This window comes from Scyliorhinus torazame, chromosome 30 (assembly GCF_047496885.1).
Source record: "Scyliorhinus torazame isolate Kashiwa2021f chromosome 30, sScyTor2.1, whole genome shotgun sequence".
Taxonomy (NCBI): domain Eukaryota; kingdom Metazoa; phylum Chordata; class Chondrichthyes; order Carcharhiniformes; family Scyliorhinidae; genus Scyliorhinus; species Scyliorhinus torazame.
The window spans coordinates 22868148-22887200 of NC_092736.1; the positions used below are offsets into that span (position 1 = coordinate 22868148).

General features: G+C 45.0%; 1 protein-coding gene across 1 annotated transcript in view; it reads right to left on the reverse strand.

Annotated features, from left to right (window-relative positions):
* The window catches only part of LOC140404429 (probable E3 ubiquitin-protein ligase HERC1), a 300792-nt gene that overhangs the window by 206958 nt on the left and 74781 nt on the right, over nt 1-19053 (reverse strand). Inside the window, 10 exon segments of the mRNA XM_072492956.1 lie at nt 646-819; nt 2962-3183; nt 3419-3610; nt 5774-5906; nt 6004-6156; nt 7068-7286; nt 7775-7900; nt 10520-10685; nt 11665-11799; nt 11898-12069. Of these exon segments, the coding sequence (XP_072349057.1) occupies nt 646-819; nt 2962-3183; nt 3419-3610; nt 5774-5906; nt 6004-6156; nt 7068-7286; nt 7775-7900; nt 10520-10685; nt 11665-11799; nt 11898-12069 (1692 nt within the window).

Genomic DNA, 19053 nt, shown 5'->3' on the forward strand with positions numbered 1-19053 from the left:
TGGAGTTGTTACTGGACTGGCAATCCAGAGACCCAGGGTAATTCCCGGTTGGTGCCAGGGGGCACTGCCAAGGTACCCAGTTGGCAGTGCCACAGTGCCTGGGTACCAGCCTGCCCAGTCCCCAACGATCTCGAATGGCCTGGGAGACCCCCTCCCAAGATGCCATTACGACTGGTCCATGTTTGTGGAAACCAGCACTAAACGGCGCCCTGGAGAGATCTCCCACGTGCAGGCGTTAGGTCCATGGCGCTGATAGAATCCCGCAAACACATTTAAATGAAAAACATGCTGATCTGGATTACGGCCGGTGAGGGCGACATCTTGCGAGACCCTGTTAAATGTGACAAGGCATTTAGAGCGTCACAAATCTCGCGACAGACCTCTCACGAGATTCAGCGGCCTACTCCCGACACCAAGCCGGGCGCGACGAGGCCGTTAAATCGTGCCCTACATTTTGGACACATTTCCAAACGCACAGCTGTCTTTAAAAGTGTCTCAGAATATTTTATAATGTGAAAGCTACTATTGCGTAAATTGTTACTTTCACTGTCGTGGCTACAGATACACATGTTAGATGCAGCTTGCACATTTAAGTAAATTACAAACAAAACATATGTAGCTATGGTTATGATCAGGTCCACCTACCTTTGCTAACAGCATAGTCCTGCATTTTGAGCCAAAGAGCGTTGACAGGTTCTTTAGTAGAGCCCAAAGCCAGATCAACAAGCATAATATTCTCGGCACTGAGGCTATATTCAAAAGGTTTCTGTTCTTCATTTCCAGACAGTGCAACTTCCAGAAGAGAGCTCAAGCATTTATCTGCATCAAAAACAATTAATTTTAATATTTGTCTGTATATTAAGTAGTCTTCAAACCTAATCTTTTCAAAAACAATGGGTGAAATAATAATGCATACAAATGGAATCCAAGCCAATTTAAGACGGGAGCTTTGTCATCAGGATTAGTTTGCCCCGTATGACAAAAATAATTAAAATACATTTGCTAGTCCAGTTTATTTCAGTCCAAGGAGTGACTCCTGGTTCATACATGATGCATACCCAACACAAATGGAGTTCTTGCATTTTTACAATTACCCTGACGTTTAAAATGCTGCATTTCCTCATTTCACTATAGCCCATTCCGTTGCCATGAACCTAGTGTCTTAAGATATCTGACTTTAACAACCAGTTGGTGCTCCCCATTTTCTCCCACGTGCATTCAAAATTCACAGAATCAAAATTTTACAATGGTCATTCAAGCCCTTCACATTTGCCCGTTTCTGAAGGAGCCATCAATTTGTCCCCTGCCTCTATTATAATTGAAGTGTTTTCCTTTTCCAATGTGTAACCATTTTCACAGGAATCTAATGTTCAGGATTTTGTCTGCACCACTGTTCCTGGCATGGCACTCAATAATCCTCAACCCAATAAAAATGTTCCCTTTGCTGTCATTATCTTAATGCAAGCCCTCTGAATTACCGACTCAACAGACAAAAAAAAAAAAAACCAAACTTGTTCCATTTGCCTAATCAAAACTTGCTATTAGATCTCTCGCCATAGTTCTAATGAAAAGCAGGTCCATTTCTAAAGAGTCTCCTTGTGTTTAAAGCTGCTTAACGCTAGTGTCAGGTTCCACAAGCTAACAGACAGATCAAAGTTGAGTCTTGGTGATGTTGCTATTCTGTAAAATATCGTTAAATTAAGTCATTAAAAATACTTCATTTACCTCAAGTAATTTTAGTTTAATTGGCTGACACAAAATCCAGCTGAAATCCCAATTGTCCAAACACAATGCTCTCAATGTTAGACTGTAAGCATCTCTTTAGAGTGGAAAGAAAATGTTTACTGTGTTAACTGGGTCAATAGGCATCGCCGTAACTCTGTTTAGCTTCCTCCCATTTTGTGCAAGACTAGCTTGTATTTATCTTATTGCTCCTTTTGATTCGTAACACTGCACAAGTGAAATGATTGCGAATTCCCAACATTTCGAGATGGAACTGTGAGGTGTACTTTTGTCAGTGAAGTAATATTCCCACTTTATTCTGCTGCTGCAGTTCAATTTACTTCAATCAAATTTTGCATCATACCTCAGAGTTTGGAGGCAATAGTAAACTAGACAACTCCTGCTGCTGGTTTGATGTGGCAATATTAGCTCAATTACATAGATTCTGCCCAAGAACAACATTTTAAAAAATAAATTTAGAGTACCCAATTATTTTTTTCGATCATTAAAGGGCAATTTAGAGTGGCCAATCCATCTACCCTGCACATTTTTTTGAGTTGTGGGAGTGAGACTCACACAGACACGGGGAGAAGGTGCAAACTCCACACGGTGAGTGACCCAGGACCGGGATCGAACCGGGTCCTCAGCGCGGTGAGGCAGCAGTGCTAACCACTGCGCCACCGTGCCGCCTACATTATACTAATTCTTCAGTATTCTCTCATTTGAGGAAAGGGCAGTAAGCAGACAGCAATTGAGTGGGCATTTGGGTTAGTAATGCAGGGCAGGAAAAAAAAAAGTTGCTTGCGTACATTTGTAACCTAATTTAAAAATATGTATCTTATCAATGAATACATCAAAAGAGCATCCTGGTGGATTTTGAAGTTGAGGAATGTAAAGACTCTCTCAGGGGCAACTGAGCCAGGAGGCTCAGCTGGCTCAAAGCATTATTTAATTTGTGATTACGCCTACAATGCTGAAGCGCCAGCAGTGCAGGCTCTGAATCGTAACCTAAGAGGCAGCAGAACCTCAGCTGAAGTCAACAGCAGTTGACACACCATTCACTACTGCATTGTTAAATTACACTGAAATGTTAAACACAGGTGGCACAGTGCCATCATTGTGTTAGCGGGCACATTGGCTGCTAGCAAGTCTTTTTATACTATAGGCCAGAAGTTGATTCTACAATAAATCACACTGAACACATTGCTCGGTGCTTAATTTCTAAGTGTTTAGTTTTACCGAGCTGGGGAAGATCCATTTCCAATCCATTGCTGAACAGAGGCGTTTTTAGCCAATGGCTCGTATCTTGTTCCTCAGATGACGTAGGTGGGCCCTGCAGCATTCCACCAAGACAGCGGCCTACAAGCAGTGCAACAGTTCTTTCCAGGTCCACGAGCCACACCCAAGGCTGGGCAGGCTGAGGTATAGCCAAATCGTCAGGGTCAGCACTTTCAAGAGTACCTAACAATACAAGTCCCAAAAAGAGATAGTTAAGAGCACTTCAGAGAACGCAACTACGGCCTTTCTTTATACTCTCAAATTGACGGACCCAAGTTACCAAAGGAGGCCTGTACACTTTTGTTCCCTCTCAATTACCTCGCATTATCACAAGAACATTCAGTTAATCACCAGGGGTACAATATGATAAAAGGATATAGCAGCAGGAACGATACAAGTACCTGAGCATGCCTCTTACCATGTAAAGGCCACTGCAGCTCCTGCTCCTCTAGAAGTGCTGCAGCTGGTAAAAGTCGGTTTAAGCGGTCCAAGGGTGGCAGTAAATCCAGCAGTTGGCTCAGCAATGGTCTGGCCACAGAGACAGGCAGTAACAATAGGGAGTTAATGATCTGACAAAGCATGCTGCCTGCTGCTGATCCATACAGAACACCTGCCAAGGAAAACAATTTTGCGTAGGTATATGGAAGATTTTGCTTTTTAACTAATGCTTGCAGCTCTACACAAATCAGAAGTATCTAAACATTTTATCTTAATAGTAATAACAATCTTTATCAGTGTCACAAGTGGGCTTACATTAACACTGCAAAGAAGTTCCTGTGAAAATCCCCTAGTCATCACACTCCGGAACCTGTTCGGGTACACGGAGGGAGAATTCAGAATGTCCAATTCACCTAACAGCACGTCTTTCGAGACTTGTGGGAGGAAACCCACGCAGGCACAGGGAGAACGTGCAGACTTCGCACAGACAGAGACCCAAGCCAGGAATCGAACACTGGCTCCTGGAGCGGTGATGCAACGGTGCTAACCACTGTGCAACCGTGCCGCCTCAGTAACAGGTGGATTACATGCAATAACAAACTTGAAAAATGGAGAGAACAAAACATTTCTGGAAACTGCATTTACTATTCTCTCCTCCCACCCCAATTTGAATATCTCCACTTCGTACCTTCTTCACATAGTTTTCCAGCTAAACTGTATTGGGGGCCCATATGCAGCATCCGTGTGAATCTGAAAGAGGAGCAGCTGAAACAGAAGCCGCAGCTCAGACGGATTTAAATCGGACAATTCACTATTTTGGTTTTGGACATCGGTGAACAGTCCCGTACAAATGAGAGGCTCTTGGTGGGAGTATAATCGGACCTCTGGTGGTAAAGAAATGCGGGCAAGGTGAAAAGTAATGCATTTGTAGGGAACTGGAACGCTCGAACGAGTGGGATATCACTCAGAAGTCTGCAGAGAACCAGCACCTAAGGGCGGCATGCGGCACTGCTGCCTCACGGCGCCAAAGACCCGGGTTTGATCCCAGCCCCGGGTCACTGTCAGTGTGGAGTTTCCACGTTCTTCCCGTGTCTGCGTGGGTCTCACTCCCACAAACCCAAAGATGTGTAGGGTAGGTAGATTGGCCACGCTAAATTACCCCTTAATTGGGAAACAAATTGGGTACTTAAAATTTATTTCAAAGAAGAGAACCAGCACCTATCAGGCAATGGGTGGGCAGTGATTTGCCAAGTTTATATGGCATCAGTATGAAGACTAGAAAATGGAATTATACAACAAAAGTTGCGCGATTGAAACAAGGGTAGGCACAGGTAAATTTTGGTTTGATAACTGACTAGAGGAATACAAAAGAACATAAGAACCAAGAGCAGGTGTAGGCCATCTGGCCCCTCGAGCCTGCTCCGCCATTCAATGAGATCATGGCTGATCTTTTGTGGACTCAGCTCCACTTTCCTGCTCGAACACCATAACCCTTTATTCCTACATTAATGTACGTTGGTTCAGTAAATACATTCAAGAAGACGGTAACCAAGGACTGAAGGTGAACAGTCATCTGATCAGGCCCAAGGGGTCACTTGATAGAGTTGGTTATGAAAGGATTTTGATAGCAAGAAGACGTTTCCACTGGTGAGCGAGGTCAGACCTAGCGCCACAAACACCATATAGTCACTAATAAATCCAATAGGGAATTCAGGAAAAACATTTTTACCCAGAGAATGGTTAGAATGTGGAATTGGCTACCACAGGGAGTGGTTGATTCATTTGAGGGGGAACATATGATGGATAAAGGAATAGAAGGCTCTGCTGGTAGGACGAGATGCAGAATCATAGAATCCCTACAGTGCAAAAGGAGGCCATTTGGCCCATTGAGTCTGCACCCACCCTCTGAAAGAGCACCATACCTAGGCCTACTTCCACTGGTCTATCCCCGCAATCCCAATTAACCTGCACATCCCTGGACACCAAGGGGCAATTTAGCATGTCTAAGTCACCTGACGTACACATCTTTGGACTGTGGGAGGAAGCAAACCCACGCAGGCATGAGGAGAATGTGCAAACTCCACAGTCACATAGGCCGGAATCGCACCCGGGTCCCTGATGCTGTGAGGCAGCAGTGCTAACCACAGTGCTGTTCTGGAAGGGTGGGAGGAGTCCTATGTGTCCTATTGACACCAGCACTGACTAACCTGTATTACATATTCTTTTAAAAATTACACCAATAAAATTGTTAATTATATTGTAATCTATTATTACATTAAAAAACCTATTGATTGTTTGAAATAAAGTAGAAATCAAGTAAAAACAAACAAGTCACCTTGAAGCTTGTCCCTGACACTCCCATTCCAGGAGCTCTCTTTCAGAAGTGTCGCAGAACGGGAGTAAATTTCGGCCGCGTGGGGCAATAAGAGTTGTAGATGTTTGTGTAATAAAGCTACACTGCTGGAGCTCTAAACAAAATGACAATTTTTTCAGTTTGACAACAAAAGATTAACAGACAAAACTTCTCAAACCCACATTTCCCCAAGTAAAGCTCAACACGCGTACCTCACTGACACTGTTGGTGTGGCAATATGCCAAGAGTTGCTTCTGCAGGGAGCACAGCAGTTCATGCAAGTGGGCTGGTTGGCTGTTTTCAGCCGATGACGTCCCCAGAAGCTCCTTGTCACTGTTTTTTTCCAGCTCTCCAAAAGCCTGATCCTGTTTCGAATAAATATAGTGTGATAATGATAAATAAGATTTGACACGATTAACAAGATTTTAATGAGATTACAAGGCATAAAAATAGAACAAGAGAACTTCTAACTGCAGGGAACAGACACACTGGGATACTTGGCCCCCTTTAGGAGTAGATGTCCTCCCGATCTAGTGCCTGCTTATGGATAATGAAAAATAATGCTCGTTAAAATAAAATGAGCAGGATTCTCCATCCCACCAGACCAGTTTTCTGGCACGGCGCAACCCCCGCCGGCAGAAGGATCCTCCCCCCCGGCAGCCGGCCAATGCGGTTTCCCATTGTGGCCAACCCCAGGCCGTCGGGAAATCCGCGGGCATGAGTGCGCTGCCGGCGATGCGGAGGATCCCACCGACGGAGAATCCTGCCCAATGTGTGCGTTGTCTTCAGTATGCTAGCTCACAGAAGTGCCCATTCTGTGATCCAATTTAGGTTGATTAAAATTGGACAGGTTTACACAGCATGGTATATTTTCTCAATTTGTGAGAAATAAGTTAACTGAAAGGGCACAGGGCTTCATCCATCGTTAGCAACAAGAGTAATCTTAGAAGCAATATCTTGTGATGTTTAATGACAATTAGTCTAACTCCCTTCTGAATTTCTCTCCCATAAAGAATTAAAAATAAAATAATAATAAAAATAAAACAGGTCACCGGTTCAGCATATCAGGATAGGATGGAGGGCTTAAGTGGGGTGCTCTTTCAGAGGGCTGGTGCAGACTCGATGGGCCGAATGGCCTCCTTCTGCACTGTGAATTCTATTTTTAAAAAATATTGAGGATACATTTTCGCAAAGAGCAAGCTTTCCACCTAATAAAACTTGCGAACACAGTGGAACTAAATTCAGTCAATATATTTAGAAATAGAAAGCCCCTTACAGTATAGAATCCCAAATTCCTTAGCAGGGTCTTCATCAGTATTTCTGCCAGATGCGTATCAGGGTGGCTGGATTGGGAGCTGAACGAGGAATCAGGGAAGCTACTGTAATTTGGTCCTGTAGTGGAGGCTTCAACATCAGGAGGAGAGCTATAACCCAGCAAAGAGGCGACATGGGTGTGGTCTTGTAGGCTAGTGAGAATAATATCCAACTGCATCCTCTGGAAAACAAAAAAGGTGAAATTAATATGACACCAATGTATAAGCCGATGGACATTTGAACACTGCCAAATTAGAAAAAAAAGTCACACGGTTCAGTGTCAGCATTTGCTTAGATTTGTACTTTGTATCCCAGCTAGTTATTAGGCAATTATGTTTAATACCATTGAAAATCACAGTCGCATTAACTGGAAAATTGAACAATTGAGTAATTCGGTATTTGCTGGACTTGTTGCTGGAAATGTTGCTGGACCGCGAGCACAGGAGGACTTGGTGTAGTACTGCCTGAAAAAAGGTGGAGAAGACAGAAACCCCCAATGTATTTGAAAGCAAAATACTTGGAGATGTCATTAATTCTCGAGCTACAGGTCAAGAGCTGAAGGTGGGATAACTCATTTGACAAGCAAGGGCATAATTCTTCTGTGTTGTAAATTTTTCAATGTTTTTGATTTAATACAGATCACTGCAAAATCCAAAAAATTGAACTAACTTGTCCTTTTGTTAAGCTTTCCCATCTATCAGGGCCCTGCGGAAGCAGTGAGTGTAGCAGCTCCATTCTTTCGCGTAGTGGTGGAAGTAACATTGTAGCGCCCACAGACAATGTCTCTATCACAGCCTAAAACAGTAAGGAAAAAGAACACAAGTCTATTGTATAGTATTGTAGGTACAAACTCTTGAACAATGACCATTTAAACTATCTTTTACATTCAAAATCACCAACACAAAGAGATTTGCGAGGATGTTACCTGGACTTGATGGTGAGTTATAAGGAGGCTGGGACTTTTTTTTCCCTGGAGCGTAGGAGGCTTAGGGGTGAACTTATAGAGGTCTATAAAATAGTGAGGAGCATAGATAAGGTAAATAGTCGATATCTTTTCCCAACGGTGGAGGAGTCTAGAACTAGAGGGCATAGGTTTAAGGTGAGAGGAGAGAGGTACAAAAGAGACCAGAGTGGAAATTTCTTCACACAGAGTGGTGAGCATCTGGAATGGGCTGCCAGAGGCAGTGATAGAAGCGGGTACGATTTTGTCCTTTAAAAAGCAGTTAGACAGTTACATGGGCAGGGTGGGTATAGAGGGATATGGGTCAAATGTGGGCAAGTGGGACTAGCTTAGTGATAGAAACTGGGTGGCATGGACAAGCTGGGCCGACGGGCCTGTTTCCATGCTGTAAACATCGATGACTCTATGAGTTTTATGGGCAACAGGAGCTACTTTCTGAAAGGGTTGGATAGGCTGGATGCAGGGATGCGGTTTCCTTTGGGGGGCGGGAAAGGAACATGGTCTAGAAGAACGGGGTCACAGTCTCAGGAGATATGGGGTAGGCCATTTAGAACGGAGGAGGAGGAGAAACCCCTTTACTCAGAAGGTGGGGACCTGTGGAATTCTCGACCATGGAAGGATGTGGAGGGCAAGACACTGAATATATTTGAGGGAATATTTCTACACTCCAAAAGGCATCAAGGGGTATGTGAAGCACGTGGTTGTACGGCATGGAGGTAGAGGATCAGCCATGTTCCAGGGGCTGCTTTAGCTCAGGGCTAAATCGCTGGCTTTGAAAGCAGACCAAGGCAGGCCAGCAGCACGGTTCAATTCCCGTACCAGCCTCCCCGTACAGGCGCTGGAATGTGGCGACTAGGGGCTTTTCACAGTAACTTCATTTGAAGCCTACTTGTGACAATAAGCAATTTTCATTTTTTCATTTCATGTTCATATTGAATGGAGAGGAGGCTTGAAGGGGCCGAATGACCTACTTCATTTTTTTCCGCATATCCATCAGGTATATTTGTGGATTGATTTATGTGGCAGATAGGTCTTTCCTCCTACAGTGGTAGTAGCCAAGTGCCCAGCGATTGCTATTTTGGACCATGCCCCGCACTTGGTTAATTTGACGCTAGAATCTGGCCCCACCCAATGTCCACCACGGGAGGTTAAACACAACACTACTAGCAGATAAGGAATTTTGTGAGTGCATGTCAACTGCCATAGAAGATTTTCAAAAATTTAACAAAAAGAGTCAATACTCACCTTCCACGCTGTGGGAGGCCGTTAAGGAGATCCTAGGGGAGTACTCACTTGATCCTACCCCGGAGTTGCTGGCCAGTAGGAAAAAGCTGCAAACGGTTCGAGCTATTGTTGCCAGGCAGGGCGGTGACGCTCAAGGGGTATGTTTTACGAATACGGGGAGAAGGCCAGTCATCTTATGACTCAGCAGCTTAAAAGGGCAGGCGGCCTCCCGGGAGATCTCACAGGTACCTAACTCGAGCGGTAACCTTGTTTCCACCCCATCTCAGGTTAATGTGGCCTTTGAATCATTCTACCGTGAACTTTATAGATCGGAACCTCCTGCGGATGGACCGGTCATACCTGACGTTTTGGATGGCCTACCCATTGGGTGGCCTTTTAAACGGATGACCTACTCCTCCATTTTATGGACGACATGAAGCTTCTTAGCAATTCTGGCTCCTTTTCTGGGTACTAGACAAGAGAGTGAATGTTTCCCGGTCATCCCCCCCGGGGCGAGCCCAGCTGGGGGACATTACCTTTTCGCCATGCCAAGACTAGCTTTCGTTATCTGGGGGTCCGGGTGGTCCACAACTGGGCCTCGCTTCATAACTTAAATTACAATAGTCTGGTTGAAAAAATCATGAATGTGACAAGTCTTCTCAAAAGACTAATCTGCTAATTATTCATCAAGTAGAGGTAACTTCGCTGGTTTGAGCATATTTGCAGGATACGCTGGACACATTCAAGGATATTCTATAGGGAGAAGCAGCCAGAGCATTTGGTGCCCAACGGCTGCTTGCAAGCCTGACACGAAGGCCACAAACATCAATTTTCACATCTCGGAGATACTAGCAGACAGAGGGAATTGGTGACATTAGCCGTGGGCCAGTGTGCAAAACCACGGCGTCACTGGTTACAGCAGCTTGTCAGCAGGCACCAAGGTCAAAAACAACAACCCACAAGACCTGATCATGCAGTGCTGGCGGCAGAACCTGCCTCTCTCAGATTGGTCTCTTCAGCCATCGGCAAAGAAGCACCCTGTGAAACTCTCCCACTGCCTATGGAATCGTTGCACATCCATCATCTCATACAGATGGAAGGATGCCGAAGATGACATTCAGTTGCTGCCCCAAATCCCAACTATCTCAACAGTTTTATAATCAAACGCAATTTAATCTACCAGACAATAAGCAATTCAAATATGAAAGAACGACTGTGAAATAACTCACCTCTTGGATTTCATCTGGCACAGAGGAGTCCATTAATCTGAACAACAAATTTCGCAGTGGCCTGGCTTGTCTCCCAAGGATGCTGGTGGCCACACCCCCAGCGAGAGCCAGTGCCAGATGGTTAGACAGCAGCTTGAGACAAAGCTTAAGAAAATTATGATGTTCCCTATTAAAAATATAAGATTGATAATAACTTGATTTAAACCTGAAGAGAAGTTACAGACAAAAATAAATGAATATTTAATTTTCTGAACATAACTCTCTTTGATTGTTGAATATTACTCTACATATATTTAATGACTTGCTTTGGCTAGCACCTTCATGTGAAAGGTTTATATTTTAAAAAATAAATTTAGAGTACCCAATTCAATTTTTCAAATTAAGGGGCAATTTAGCGTGGCCAATCCACCTAGCCTGCACATCTTTGGGTTGTGGGGGTGAAACCCACACAAACAGGGGGAAAATGTGCAAACTCCACACGGCCACTGACCCAGAGCTGGGATCAAATTTGGGACCTCAGCGCCGTGATGCAGTAGTGCTAACCACTGCGCCGCCGTGCTACCTGTGGAAGGTTTATATTAAACAATGTTGAATCTTCCGCAGATAGTGGATAATGGAACTTTCATGCAAAGCTGAGTCGTTGCACATTAACACTGTACAATCACTTTTCTAGGGCGTATTTCTCCTTTGCCTGCATGAACAGGGGGCAAGGTAGGCCCAAGTGAAAACAGTAAATGTAAACTAAATTAGTTGTATTAAGCATTCTGATAAATTCAAAGAACAGTTTTAATGACAATTCTAAGTAAATTCCAAACTGGTGTTGCACAAGATAAGCCCAATCCTATTAAGTTGAAGACTTCACAAATAGCTGACTAGGTGCACTTCACGGCGCTACAACAGTGTTTAGTAAAGCAAATAAATATTTAAAGTACATCAAGTGCGACGTGCGACACTGATAAACCTTGGAATGCTGATGGTAAATTTACAGATATAATTCTGCTTAGACCATCAGCTTGGACAGTGCAGCATGCTTAAAGCTCAATATTATAAATAGAAACTCAACCCAAGTCTAATCTGCTGTACAAGATCCCGGTGTCTTCAAACCTCATGAATTCTAGCCCAGACCATGCAACAGCCAATCCTACCTGGATGACGGGAAAGGCAGCGGTGGAACCTCACTGTTGAGTCCATCACAGTACCATTCAAGAAACGATCGCAGGTGAGAAAAGGTGCTTTCTTCCAAATCTACACAGTACGGTCTGTGCCAAGCCACAACTTGTCTGTCATAACAAAACAGGTGGCTAGCTGAAACATCTGTCAAAACAGTCAGTTGTCTAAAATACCGCGGTAGCAATTTTTTTTTCTTTCATTTTCTCACCTGTCTCTGGGCAATGCTGTCCAAGCCAAGCTGTGGGAAGTTCCAGCAGAAATCTGCTGACATGCTACTCCATCCAGAGCAATCACTTTTTTGGGCTTGGTGATTGGACCAGTCGAGTTTCCCTGACCACACTGTCCCATAGAATTATTGCCCCAAGCATATACCTCATTATCTAGAATTAAAATACATAGTTTTACGATAAATAGGTTAGGCCTAAAATCAACACATTTTTCATCTTTAAATGAAACATGCAGCAAATAAGAAATGTCAACATAATAATGCAAGAAAGAACAAAGTTACATTCAAACAGCGTTGACCTCAGGATACATGGGGCGGGATTCTACCATTCGGCGGCAGGGTGTCCACGCCGTCGGAAACGCCGTCGCGTTTCACGATGGCGTGAACGGGCTGCTGGGGGTACCGATTCTGTCGCCTACAGGGGGCCAGCACGGCGCTGGAGCGGTTCACGCCGCTCCAGCCTCCCATCCCAGCGCAAACATGCGCAGTGGTGCCGGCGCCAACCCGCACATGCACGGTGGCCTCCCTCAACGTGCCCGCCCCGACGCAACATGGCACGGGAGTTCAGGGGCCGGCGCAGAAGAAAATAGGCCCGGGGAGCGAGAGACCTGCCAATTGGTGGGCCCCGATCGCGGGCCAGGCCCCATCGGAGACCCACCACCGTGGTAGGAGCCCCCCTCCTCCACCCACAGGCCACCCCCCTGACCCTGCGCGCAGAGTTCCCACTGGCTGCGACCAGGTGTGGATGGCGCCAGCGGGACCCTGCCTTTTTAGAGCGGCCGCTCGGCCTATCCGGGCTGGAGAATCGGCAGCCCGGCCGCGTACTGCGGCCCTCGGCGAGCGCCGCGCCAGTGCCAATTCTCCGCTCCGTGCCGGCGTCGGGGAGGCGTGGCCCGTTTGCGGGCATTCTCCAGCCCTGCCCCGGGCTGGGAAAATCCCGCCCATGGCTTTTGCAGGTCAACAAATGATTAAGATTTGTATTGGTACAGTATTATTCACGATCACTACACATCTATTAAATGAGCCATGCCTGACTTATCGGATACAGAAATGTAGATATCCAGTTTTCACGAGTAATGAGATATAGTACTGTTTTTGGGAATGTTGATTTCGGGGCAATCTTTATTAATTTTAAAGTGCCCAATTCTTTTTTATCCCCTCCAATAAAAGGGGAATTTAGCGTGGCCAATCCACCTAACCTGCACAATTTTGGGTTGCAGGGGTGATACCCCCGCAGACTCGGGGAGAATGTGCAAATTCCACATGGGACAGTGACCCGGGGCAGGGATCGATCCCAGGTCTTCGGCACCGCGAGAGCAGCAATGCTAACCACTGCTGCCCCATTTAGGGGAAAACTTTGGCCAGAGGACCTCAGACATCAACTCCCAATTCTCCCAATATAAAAGAAAACAGAAAAAGATAAGAATTTCAGCCTCAAACAACAACAATTGTATATAGGATACTTCAATATTCCTCCCAACCTACAGTAATCAAAAGGCCAAACAAAACATCATTAATCTGAACCGAGTCCATGCTTATTGATGAAGGCATCCGCCTTCTCTGGTGTACCAAAGTAAAAGGCCATTGATTCGTAGGTGACCCGCAGCCTCGCCGGGTACACCACCCTGAACCAAACTCCTTTTCTGTACAAGGCTGCCTTAGCCTTGTTTGAAGGCCGCCCACTTCCTCGCCTGCTCAACCCTTGTCGAGGGAGCTGCTCGACATACTAGAATCCGTTGATGAATGTCTTTCTGTAGATTCCTGGTGTCCTTGCTTCTTCATTGCAGTGGGTTAAGGATCCTTTGCACTCAGTAAAAAAACGTTTTGGCGAGAAAGAAATTCCTCCAAAACGCGAGCAAAAAAGGCTTTAAAAAGCGGATCCTGATGGGAGCTACAATGAGCGTCCTCACCATGCAAGGTCACTGGAAGTCCCCATTAATTTCCTCTTTAACCAGCAATGCAACCTCACCGTCTTTTCCTTTTTATCTGACTTTCCTAAATATTGAACATCACTGGATATTCAATTCCCATCCCTGATACATCTGCAGCTATGACTCGTAATCCTGACTATATCATACCCAAAGCTTTTCATCTTGTACTCATCAGCACAAATGTAAGGCAAAATTTCAAACAATCACAACTCATTATTACAGTAGAATAGGGGTGCTGATTTGGTTAGTCCGATTGTCCGAGATGCTGCTATGAAAAAAGCAGCAGGAAACTCTAGGCTCCCCAATCTTCCGGGTAATTCATTGAAGGCCCAAGGTTTGAGCTTATTCTTTTCAGTTATGGAGAGCGGGTCCTTTTGCATGAATGCACGTCGCTTGTATCGAGTGAAAGTAAGCCACATTACGAGCTTGAGTGGTCATCTTAAATTGGTCGTTAGTGCAACTATCAACATACTCAGGATTGTTCAGCAGGTGCTGCTCAATCGCGCTACACACTGAAAAGACTGAAGAGACTACACACTGTGGGTGGCACAGAAGCACAGTGGTTAGCACTGTTGCTACACAGCTCCAGGGTCTCAGGTTCGATTCCTGGCTTGGGTCACGGTCTGTGTGGAGTCTGCACGTTCTCCCCTTGTCTGCGCGGGTTTCCTCCGGGTGCTCCGGTTTCCTCCCCCAAGTCCTGAAAGACGTGCTGTTAGGTAATTTTGACATTCTGACTTCTCCCCCCATGTACCCGAACAAGCGCCGGAATGTGGCGACTAGAGGCTTTTCACAGTAACTTCATTGCAGTGTTAATGTAAGCCTACTTGTGACAATAAAGATTATAAGACAGTTTTGAATTTGTGCCCAAGCTCTGTCATGAAACTTGAATTCATGACATTATGACTGAGGCAAGAATGTTACCAGTGACCATAGCGGACACAAATTAAAGAGTTTCTGCCTGAAACAATATCAGACTCTCTCTCTTTTCCACAACACAAAGGAGAAAAAACAAAAAATGTCGGACATACCAACAGGTCCGATAGCATCTGTGAAAATCTCTGCACAGACGCCGTCAGACCTGTTGCGATTTTCCAGCAGTTTCTGTTTTTGTTTCAGATTCCAGCATCCGCAGTAATTTGCTTTTACACTAAAAGGTGAATCCATGTGCATATCACCGGTACTTTTGGTCAGACAGGGTGAAAGCAGAGTCAGGAAAAGCAACTGGACTCATCCCGACTCTATAAATTTGAAAGTGCTTCAATAGCAGACACAGGCTATAACTACACACCCTCATCAAGCAGGGCAGAGCAAGGCTAAGCACATAAGTTTTAACTGCAATCCAAAGCAACTCATCAGTGTGACTTGGCCAAGATACCTTACACCTCAAAAAAGACAACTCAATTCTTCTCTGCATTGCTTCGCTGATCATCCAACACGCGTTTCTGCATTTAAAATCGGTGTGATGTGACACTCTCAGCTTTTGTTTTCATGGCTAATTTTGAGGTGATCATCTTTGGAAATGCAACTCTGGCCATTCCAAACTTTCGTCTTATTTCTTGGTTACACTTCCCAGCTAACAAAATTGGTCGACTGGTGTGATCTTTACATTCGACACTGCGATCTTCTGGTAGGTCTTTCTTTTTGTTTAGTTATTTCTTGCGCTTTCACGGATTACTCTATCCAGAATTTTCGACAAATTCTCTTCAGAAGCGGCAACAAGAGCTGTATTATAAGACCATAAGACATAGGAGCGGAAGTAAGGCCATTCGGCCCATCGAGTCCACTCCACCATTCAATAATGGCTGATTTCAACTCCATTTACCCGCTCTCTCTCCATAGCCCTTAATTCCTCGAGAAATCAAGCATTTATCAACTTCTGTCTTAAAAACACTCAACGTCCCGGCCTCCACCGCCCTCTGTGGCAATGAATTCCACAGACTCACCACTCTCTGGCTGAAGAAATTTCTCCTCATCTCTGTTCCAAAGTGACTCCCTTTTATTCTAAGGCTGTGCCCCCGGGTCCCAGTCTCCCCTGCTAATGGAAACAACTTCCCTACATCCACCCTATCTAAGCCATTCATTATCTTGTAAGTTTCTATTAGATCTCCCCTCAACCTCCTAAACTCCAATGAATATAATCCCAGGATCCTCAGATGTTCATCGTATGGCCTACCATTCCTGGGATCATCCGTGTGAATCTCCGCTGGACCCGCTCCAGTGCCAGTATGTCCTTCCTGAGGTGTGGTGCCCAAAATTGCTCACAGTATTCTAAATGGGGCCTAACTAATGCTTTATAAAGCTTCAGAAGTACATCCCTGCTTTTATATTCCAAGCCTCTTGAGATGAATGACAACATTGCATTTGCTTTCTTAATTACGGACTCAACCTGCAAGTTTACCTTTAGAGAATCCTGGACTAGGACTCCCAAGTCCCTTTGCACTTCAGCATTATGAATTTTGTCACAGTTTAGAAAATAGTCCATGCCTCTATTCTTTTTTCCAAAGTGCAAGACCTCGCACTTGCCCACGTTGAATTTCATCAGCCATTTCTTGGACCACTCTCCTAAACTGTTTCAATCTTTCTGCAGCCTCCCCACCTCCTCAATACTACCTGCCCCTCCACCTATCTTTGTATCATCGGCAAACTTAGCCAGAATGCCCCCAGTCCCATCATCTAGATCGTTAATATATAAAGAGAACTGTTGTGGCCCCAACACGGAAACCTGCGGGACACCACTTGTCACCGGTTGCCATTCCGAAAAAGAACCTTTTATCCCAACTCTCTGCCTTCTGCCTGACAGCCAATCGTCAATCCATGTTAGTACCTTGCCTCGAATACCATGGGCCCTTATTTTAGTCAGCAGTCTCCCATGAGGCACCTTATCAAAGGCCTTTTGGAAGTCAAGATAGATAACATCCAATGGCTCTCCTTGGTCTAACCTATTTGTTATCTCTTCAAAGAACTCTAACAGGTTTGTCAGGCACGACCTCCCCTTACTAAATCCATGCTGACTTGTCCTAATCCGACCCTGCACTTGCAAGAATTTAGAAATCTCATCTTTAATGATGAATTCTAGAATCTTGCCAACAACCGAGGTTAGGCTAATTGGCCTATAATTTTCCATCTTTTTTCTTGTTCCCTTCTTGAACAGGGGGGTTACAATAGCGATTTTCCAATCCTCTGGGACTTTCCCCGACTCCGGTGACTTTTGAAAGATCATAACTAATGCCGCCACTATTTCTTCAGCTCTCTCCTTTAGAACTCTAGGATGTAGCCCACCTGGGCCCAGAGATTTATCAATTTTTAGACCTCTTAGTTTCGCTAGCACTTTCTCCTTTGTGATGGCTACCATATTCAACTCTGCCCCCTGACTCTCCTGAATTGTTGGGATATTACTCATGTCGTCTTCTTCTGTGAAGACTGACGCAAAGTACTTTTTAGTTCCTCAGCTATTTCCTTGACTCCCAGCACTAGATTACCAGTGTCATTTTGGAGCGGCCCAATGTCTACTTTTGCCTCCCGTTTGTTTTTAATGTATTTAAATAAACTTTTTCTATCATTCCTAATGTTACTGGCTAGCCTACCTTCATATTTGATCCTCTCTTTCCTTATTTCTCTCTTTGTTATCCTCGGTTTGGTTTTGTAGCCTTCCCAATCTTCTGACTTCCCACTCCGGGTGCTCCGGTTTCCTCCCACAGTCCAAAGATGTGCGCGCAGGTTAGGTGAATTGGCCAATGATAAATTGCCCTTAATGTCCAAATTGCCCTTGGTGTTGGGTGGAGGTGTTGAGTTTGGGTAGGGTGCTCTTTCCAAGAGCTAGTGCAGACTGAAAGGGCCGAATGGCCTCCTTCTGCACTGTAAATTCAATGATAATCTATGATTAATCTAGGACAAAGGTTCGGCACAACATCGTGGGCCGAAGGGCCTGTTCTGTGCTGCATTTTCTATGTTCTATGTTCTATGTACTCTTCGTCACATTAGAGGCTCTCTCTTTTGCTTTGATGCATTCCCTAACTTCCTTTGTCAGCCATGGCTGCCTAATCCCCCCTCTGATAACCTTTCTTTTCTTTGGGATGAACCGTTGTACTGTGTCCTCAATTACTCCCAGAAACTCCTGCCATTGCTGTTCTACTGTCTTTCCCACTAGGCTCTGCTCCCAGTCGATTTTCGTCAGTTCCTCCCTCGTTCCCCTGTAGTTACCTTTATTTAACTGTAACACCTTTACGTCTGATTCTACCTTCTTTCTTTCAAATTGCAGACTGAATTCTACCATATTATGATTACTGCCTCCTAAGTGTTCCCTTACTTTAAGATCTTTAATCAAGTCTGGCTCATTACATAACACTAAGTCCAGAATGGCCTGTTCCCTCGTGGGCTCCATCACATGCTGTTCCAAAAAGCCCTCCTGTAAACATTCAATTAATTCCCTTTCTTTGGGTCCAATGGCAACATTATTTACCCAGTCCACCTGCATATTGAAGTCTCCCATGATCACTGTGACCTTGCCTTTCTGACATGCCCTTTCTATTTCGTGGTGCATTTTGTGCCCCTGGTCCTGACCACTGTTAGGAGGCCTGTACATAACGCCCATTATGTTTTTTTTGCCTTTGTGGTTCCTCAACTCTACCCACACAGACTCCACATCATCTGACCCCCATGTCGTTTAGTGTTATTGATTTTATTTCATTCCTAATTAACAAGGCAACCCCGCCCCCTCTGCCCACCTCTCTGTCTTTTCGATAGGTTGTGAATCCCTGGATGTTTAAATGCCAGTCCTGAACCCCCTGCAACCACGTCTCTGTGATGCCTACCACATCATACCTGCCAGTCACAATCTGGGCCACAAGCTCATCTACCTTGTTCCGTACACTGCGCGCATTTAAATATTGCACCTTTAATTCTCTATTGACCGTCCCTTTTTGTTTTCTTAGTGTGGTGGATCTTGGTTTACTGAGCCTTTCCATACACGGTCATATTTTGTGAGATGGGGACTATCGTAACCTCTCCTGAGTTTTGTCTTTTCGTGCTGTTTTGTAATCCTAAGCAGCTACGCTTCCCACAGATTACTTCACCTCTTGGTTCCCTGACTTTCCCTTCCAACCCCATCTTTAGTTTAAAGTCCTATTGACCACCCTATTTACTCTTTTCGCCAGAACACTGGTCCCAGCTCGGTTCAGGTGGAGATCATCCCAACGGTATAGGTCCCC